The following is an 8,120-nucleotide window of genomic DNA, read 5'->3' on the forward strand; positions in this document are numbered from 1 at the left end:
CTTGACGCCATCCTACAGGGAGCTTTGAATATTCATTTTAACTCTACTTTTGGCATAATTTGGTACTATAAACATCCCATGAAATGAAATGTTTCAATTTTGCTTACGTTTCTCACTCAAATAACTACTGATACTGCAGAGACAGAATGAGCTACAGCACAGTTTTAAATGCAATTATTTTCCCCCAGCCATCTTCAGTATAAGTTAGGGGTTGTCTAAACAGGAAAAGAAGATCATGCTTAGGCAGGAGGCTTGCTGCAGGCTGGGCGATCCTCGTCTAATAACATTCCCTCTTCTTGAGGCAGATAAACCTTACACTCAGTCATAACAATGGGCAATTTTGCAAAATTAAAACAACAGTTTGTTAAATTAAGTGAAGACATGGAACGTTTTTCCCCTCAATAGGAAAAACTGCTTTTTTCCAACTCATTCTAACAAATGATTATTTTAAAATTACTCATTCTGACAAATAAAAAGGAAACAATTCACAATAATCGCATCAAACAATATTAAGGAGCCAGGTATTCGCTCCCAGACAATGGGGGATTGTAGAATATTTTTGATGATTCTCTGCCCATTTTCCCCTTTTAATAAGCCACACAGCACAGATATCAGAAAAGCGATTACCCCAATACGTACTGCAGAATGGAAGAAGAAAAGGCAACAAGGGCTAGAGAGTTCTTAGGAGAAAAATTTATATTAATAGACTTCATAGTTTTTAACATTTAAATTAGCTCACAACATACCTCACATTAACTTTTGATCAAATGCAATTTTGGCTACTTTCTTGTGGCTGAACATTGATAATCTACTGCAAAAATACCGTGACCAATCTATCCTACAGATAATTCTATAGACCACCAAATACTGGAAAACCCCCATGTGCTAAACTACTGGAGCTTAAAGGGTTATGATTCAGTATATTATTAAACAAATGGTCAACTGAGGAGTGAGGTGACTGGCCAAGTGAACGATGCTCATAGGGATCATCGTTAGTTTACCTTTCCACTCAACAGGGTACAGGAAATGCAGTTTTTTCAGAATGCATTCTTAAATGTGTTTGTGCCCAAGATTCTTCTAAGGTTGTTTGTTTTAAAGAACAGGCAAGGAGCAATACTCCATGCAAACTGTCCCATGAGGGCTGAACTCACTTGCCATTTATTGAAAATAATTACATTTTATTCAAAATAGGCTCTACAACCTTTGTACAACATGGGATTTTTAGAGATTAATTTGTTAGTGTTCTGAAAATATTAAAAAGTATTGGTTAAATACGACTGTCTATACAAAGAGCTTGATTCTGTGACTTGATACCGGCTAAGAGTGGAGTAGCGAGCGTTCTGTCACTGACTGAACAGTGCATTTAATGAAGAGTTAGCATTTAAAGAATATTATCCATGATATATTTAAGGAAGGAGTATCCTATTTCAAAAGAATTACTGCTTATTAGTCCTTGAATAACGTAAACCTATTACATTACAGAGACTGTCTCCCGTACAGCATGTATTGTACAGTAAACCCTTGATTTCATGGGCTAATTGGGGGGGCAGAGGTATCCGTTAATGCCGAAAGTCCATTATATCCGAATGGTTATACTATATGATGATGCACTGACCTGCCGAGCCCATCACCCACTCCTGTCCTCTGCCCCATTCTTCCCCTCACAATTCCCAGGAAAGGAGCTGAATGCTAGCCTGGCTCCTTCCACCTCCTGCAGCTCTCAGTGCTGTGGCTCCCCCAGTCCCTGGCTCTGAGCTGCCTGCGCAAAGGTAGAGTGTGGCCACCCACAGCCTGCCTGTGGGCAAAAGCCTCCAACACCATGGCTGCTGCTCAGTGCCCTTGTGGGTAATGGCAGCCAGGTGCCACATGCTTCATGCACATAGGACTGAGGGAAGAGAGCTCCTGCTCCCTACCACAGTCTCCTCTGGCGCCACTGGCCCCCGCCACTGAGGTGGCCACTCCAGGCCCAGCAGCCCCAGCCGCTCTGGCAACTCCTCCAGCTCTGGTGAGTCTCTGGCATTTGTTTGGGGGCGGTGGGAATTAGCACACAGCATCCGTTATATCAGGGTCCATTAAATCGAGGGTTTACTGTAGTTTCTTATGAGACTTAGGCTATCAACAATGAATGTTTAAGCCACTAATAGAAGTGAACATTCTTTTAGACAATTACATTGATTTTATAAAACTAAAAAGGAGAGAATGAAATTTTGACGAACATTGCAGCAATAATACTATTACTCATCTTTTAAATAAGAATATTGTTTTATAATTCCTTACCATAATATCTTACAAGGTACCTTTAACTTGTTTGAAATGGTCAACTCCAGATTCCATACAGAGACTGATCTTTTCCCAAATCCCATATTTCATAGACATTCATAAGATAAGTGCCAGCAAATGATTCATTGAAACTATATGAAAACCATGGAATAAAGCTTTCTTCAATTGACATGACAAGCTTGTTTCAAATTATAAGACTGACTTTTCTGTTCTGAACAGCACATCATACAAGTTACATCTACAAAATACCAAGCAATGCTTCTGTCTGTTTGATCGCCTGCAAAAACGTTACCATGTCTACAAAAATAAGCCTTCTGGATTAAATGTATATGTACACAAAAATTCTGTGATTATTTATTTATACAACACCAAAAGCAGCAAAAAAACCCCACACCAAATGACTTCTAGCATCCAGTTCATTTTCTGTCCCCAAGGACTTACAGTACAACTACAAAGAGAGTGTCTTCATGTCATCTCATCAATAATGCTACACATAGCAGCATCTTTGTCTAAAACCTGTTCTTTCTTGCAGCTAGCACTTTCTCTCTGATGTTCGTTTTGTCCAATACAATTGTTGCCATCATCGGTATCCATGGGCTCAGTTTTTAACCTCATCCCTCCCTCTGAATGAGGCAAATCATCAGGCAAGGAAGCCAGGCAGTTCTGGATCATCTCTACAACACGTTCTAAATGCTTCTGAAACCTCTCAGCTGTCTCCAAGCGCTGACGTTTTTGCACTTCCATCATAACCCTCAGCGTCTCCCTGGCTTGATGGGGTCGATATTCATTTATAAGATGATGGACATGGACAAAAAGCAGTTTTAAGTCTTCCAGTTTCTCCTCCCGTTTTATGCTGCCTGGGCTCCTTATCAAGATATCCAAGAGGTCCAAAAAGTTGATCAGGATAGACATATTGAGTTTCCTTAGTTCCTTCTTGTGGTCAAACTGCATGGGATGCAATCGTTCAATGCCCTGGCTTTCCAAGGGTCGAATAATGAGATCATCACATTGGAATTGGTTCCCAAACATCGTGTAGCTGTCTTTCACAGGTGGAGGTGGCTTAGGAGCCAAACTTTTCCGAATATTTTCATCTGTGTATTCCTTTATATACTGCATGGGAGGTGGAGGGAGGGCACTCACTTGCTGAGGTTCACCCATGGTGGGAGATGAAAGTACCTATGGAATAACCTATAAACATGTAGGATTAGCCTAGTTATAAGTTAGTTTTACAGCATATTAAATATAGCACAGCTCGCCCTTTCAGTACATGCGATACCAGATCATTGCCAAGAAAATACTACCTACTCCACCAAGACCTCTAGTTGGACCTAGCGTTTCAATTTTAACAGTGATGTCTTTAACAACTTTGCATGCTAGCAACTATTGTAAAATGGACTGCTATAAGCGCTATAAGATACAGTCAGGTTTCATATTGAGATCCAAATTTAACAGTCATGGTAGCAGCTAGTCTATCAAAATTACAAGCTGCTGTTCTTTGTTTCCCCACAGAAGAGCTATCAACAGTAGCAAAGAGCAGCTTTTCTCCCACTGGTTAATGTGCAAGCAGGATTCAGCCTGGACACTCATTCAGCGCTTGGGACCTGTCAGCCAGACTGCAGACAGGAGAGCTATGGCTGCGTCAAACACTTGCCAAACTCTACCAAGTCAGAAACTTTCCTCAATTCCACACAGGCCAGTGAGCAGCCTTCAGATGGAGACACCTTCCATCCCTGCCACCTTAAGCCACATCAGGCTAGCCACAAAGATGCACAGCTCCATTGCCCACCTCCTGATCACGCAGCCCCCACCCGCCTTAGCTGAGGCGCTGCAAAGGTTCACTGGAAATCAGACACAGCAGAACTCCTCGTAGAGACAAAACTTTAACACCCCAACCCCCGCCTTTAAACAGCGCCCAGGGCGGGAGGCCTCCCGCTCACCCATGCGAGGGAGGCTTGGGCAGCTCTCGGGAGCACCACCCGGCCCCGCTCAGCGGGGAGCAAACCCGCGGGGGGTGGGGAGGGGGGGTGGGGGGAATGCGGGTGCGATCTCCCCCTCCCCGCATTCCCTGCGGGGTCCCAGACGGGGCGCGAGCGGCCGCGCGAGGCAGGTACCGGCCGGGGGGAGGGACAAGCGGGGCTCCGCACGCCCGTGGGTGGGAACCTCACACGGCCGCTTACCTGGTACCCCGGCGGCTGCTCCGCCGCCCCTACCGGCCGCGGAGACCAGCTCGGCTCCCCGCCCCGTCCCGTCCCGAGCTCACTTCCGGCGGCCGCTGCACCGCCCATTGGCTCGCGGGGACCGCACGGGGCGGAGACGTCGCTGTGCGACTGGCTCTTCCCAACGCCCGTAACAGAACCGCCCCGTTGCGGCAGGCGGGCCGCGCGGAGCGTGCTGGGAGAGCATGCCGGGGCGGGGGGGGGCCACGAGAGAACTGTGCGTGGGGCGCATGCGCACGGGGATAGCCGTCTGCTCCGAGGCCGCCCCCTCAGGGAAGGGGAGTGTGCGCGGCGCCCTCCCTCCAGCGCTGCCCCGCATGGCGGCCCCCGTGCGCCTCCGGCATTGCACTGCGGCAGCCCGGCGGCAGACGTCTGCCCGGCCCCTTCCCCGAGGCCCCGCCCCCTCCTTAGGCCCCGCCCCCAAAATCTACGAGCCCTGCCCCGTCGGTTGCGGGGCTGGCGTGTGAGCCCCAGGGGAGCAGCGTCTTTGTCTCCCTGTTCTCTGTTTGTTCAGTTGGGGTCCGTATCAGTGGAGGGGTTTTTGTTTCTGCTGCTCGCTGGGCCCCTGGCTGATTCCTCTGTGGGTCAGTGGCCCCCTGCCCCAGCAGGGATTCCCTGCCCCATACCTCGGCTTTGCAGTGCAGGAGGATGCTCGGTACTGGGGTGGGGAGTTGGGGTGTGGGCTCCAGCCGGATGGCACTTCCCTGGGGTGGCTCCCAGAAAAGCACTTGACGTGCCCGCAGGCCAGCCAACGTGGGGGGGCAGCTGACCCAGTGCCTAGCAATTCAAAGGGGCGCGGGGTTCCAGGCCGCTGCTGGCACAGGAACGGCCTCAGCCAGAGCCCCAGGCCACTTCAGTCACCACTGGAGCGCTGCACGGCATTCCCTGGGCATCTCTGAGGGAAGGGGGGGCTGCATCATGGCACATTGCCTGTTCCAGGAGCATGGAGCTGGGCCTCCCCAACACCACCTGTCCCAAAAGCGTGGGAAATCTGATCCCTCCCAGCCCAGCCAACCCCCCACCCCGCTTGCCTGATTAATAACCTCAGGGGCTCAGGCTTCAAATGCAGACATTCGGGCACAGCCTCTTGTTCCCTCTCCTTCATGGCGTCCCAGGGCCCAGTAGAGCAGCTTTATAGGCCCGCAGCCTCAGCTGACGCAGGCAAGCAGGGCTGACTTACTGTGTCACTAGACAACTGACCCAGCATTTTTTAACTCAAAATAGCTCTGGGGTGGGGCTGGGGATGTAAGGTTCAGTATGTGTCTGCCTGGGGAGAAAGAACTACCCCAGCACACACCAGAGCAGCTTGGGACCAGGTGAGAAATACAGACAGTCAAACACAGACAGACAGACAGTCAAACACAAATATATAATCAAAACAAAAAAGCAGTCAAGTAGCACTTTAAAGACTGACAAAATAATTCATTAGGTGATGAGCTTTCGTGGGACAGACCCACTTCTTGAGACCACAGCCACACCAGAACAGACTCAATATTGGTTCTCTGTGCCTTAAATATTGAGTCTGTTCTGGTATGGCTATAGTCTGAAGAAGTGGGTCTGTCCCACGAAAGCTCACCTAATAAATTATTTTGTTAGTCTTTAAAGTGCTACTTGACTGCTTTTGTTGTTTTGATAGTATATAGACCAGCACGGCTTTCTCTCCGTTACAAATATATAATAGGTGCCATCCCCTATGAAATTTTTGGTGCACCAATATTCACGTGATGCTCTCCTGCTGGCAGCAGGGGGCAGCAGTGTTCCTGGAACGACAGCTGAGACCCTTCCTATGTTTCTGTCTTGCAGTTTTATAGCCTCGTTGGGCCCAGGATTTTACAGAGAGAATGTGGATGAGGAATTATCTTTTATTGGACTAACTTATAACAGGGAAAGAGAAGTTGCTTCAGTAAAATCTATTACCTCACCCACCTGTAATACATTTGTGGCATCATACAGTGGCAGTCCCGTTTCAGGATTAGTCATATTAAAACAAAAATCAGTACAGGAGATAATTTCTTTTGCTGATCTGACAGCATCACCATCCCTAGAGCACCTCACTTAGCAAGGGGTAACTCCCCTACACCCTCCGCAATTCACTGCTGGATGTCCCACTAATTTGCCACTATCAATAGTGGTTAGGAGATTCCCTCTCGGGGGTATTATTTATGTGGTCTTTGCATTTCTAGCAGCTTTCCAGATCCAGCTGTTTTGCCCTTTGCTAAGAGGATGTCACACCCAGCAGTGCAAGTAGGGTGGTCCAGTCTGGTCCAATACGCCATAAGAACAATATCTTTATACCTGTTACAGCATACCAAAAAGAGGAGCAGCAGAACAAGCTGCTGTTCCCCTGCCAGAATCTCCATCTGCACAGCTGCAGCCCTTCTACACAGGGTGTCCAAGACCTCCATCTGTACAGCAGCCAGCCCCACTGTCGGATGGTGCTCAGGATGGGGCTGATACAGCCTCACTGGAGGAGCTGTGGACGTGGGGCCACCCAGCAACCCCATGTTGTGCTCCTTTTGCTGCTGCAATTCCAAAAGCGCAGCAGGAGGACGACAGAGTCTCTCACTCCTCAGGGAAGGGAGATGGATCGGGGGAGAGGACAGGGAGAGCATGTGGGGGCCCAGGCTGGAGACGGAGTGTGGAGGAGTGGAATGAGGAGGTCACATGCTCCCCAGGCCCCCAATCCCCTTACTAGTAAGAAGTGGATTCCATTTGCACCACTCTCCATATCTTTCCTTCCAGAGCTTGTGCTGTGTATTTCCCTCAGCCCTTGAAATTGTCCTCCATAAGTTCTGCTCCTCTCCCCTTGGTAACAAAAGACTGTTATACATTGCAACCCAAGACCTGTCATAGGGCCCTGGATAGTCTGGGTCAGCTAAGTCAGGCTCTCTGGGCTGAGCCTGTGGGTCTAAAAATGGCCTTGTAGATGGTTAAGCTTGGGCTGGAGTCCAAGCATAGGGGTAGGGCTCCAAACCAGGGGGTCCAGCCTGCACCTGAATGTTTCCAGCTGGAGTCAAGTGAACCTGGGCTCGGAGGTTTGGTGGGGTGCATTTTATTGCGCTATAGACACACCCAAAGGCTCTCAAGAAACAAAATCCTTCTAACAATTGTCCTTCCTTTGAGGCTCCTGTGGTGAGGGGCAGTCTGTCAGGTTCTTTTCTATGCCTTGGAGACCAGATCACACCAGCAAGCTTCCCCTTCTAGAATCAACCCTGCCATCACAGAAGCATCTGCAAACCTTCATCCTGTTCCTGTAACTCAGGACTTGCCTGCACTTATAATGCTGGAACCCTTTCCCTCGCACCCATCCTCTACTTATGCTACATTGATGACATCTTCATTATATGGACCATGAGGAGACCCCTGAAGAATTCCACTGCGATTTCAACTATTTCCACCCCACTATCAACCTCAGCCTGGATGAATGCATACAAGAGATCCACTTCCTGAATGCCACAGTACAAATGAATGAAAATCACATAAGCACTACCTTATACGAGAAACCTACCAACCGCTAGTCTGTCTCACATGCGTCCGGCTTCCATCATCCAGCAAGCACGCATCACACATTGTCTACAGCCAAACCCTAAGATAGAACTGTATCTGCTCCACTCCCTCAGACAG

The 8,120-nt window shown here is 48.5% G+C and overlaps 1 protein-coding gene across 1 annotated transcript; it reads right to left on the bottom strand.

The window, feature by feature from the left end:
• Positions 1-686: 686 nt before the first annotated feature.
• Positions 687-4,517, bottom strand: MED7 (mediator complex subunit 7). The gene is made up of 2 exons (XM_075009599.1): positions 4,458-4,517; positions 687-3,468 (listed from the first exon to the last, which is right to left on the bottom strand). Exon 2 carries the CDS (start codon positions 3,436-3,438, stop codon positions 2,746-2,748), a length of 693 nt encoding a protein of 230 aa, XP_074865700.1. The 5' UTR covers positions 3,439-3,468; positions 4,458-4,517; the 3' UTR covers positions 687-2,745.
• Between the last annotated feature and the right edge of the window lie 3,603 nt (positions 4,518-8,120).

Source organism: Carettochelys insculpta, chromosome 15 (assembly GCF_033958435.1).
Source record: "Carettochelys insculpta isolate YL-2023 chromosome 15, ASM3395843v1, whole genome shotgun sequence".
NCBI classification, from domain to species: domain Eukaryota; kingdom Metazoa; phylum Chordata; order Testudines; family Carettochelyidae; genus Carettochelys; species Carettochelys insculpta.

Excerpts from the sequence above, each read along its gene's own strand:
- MED7 (XM_075009599.1), bottom strand. The coding sequence starts at position 3,438 with ATGGGTGAACCTCAGCAAGTGAGTGCCCTCCCTCCACCTCCCATGCAG.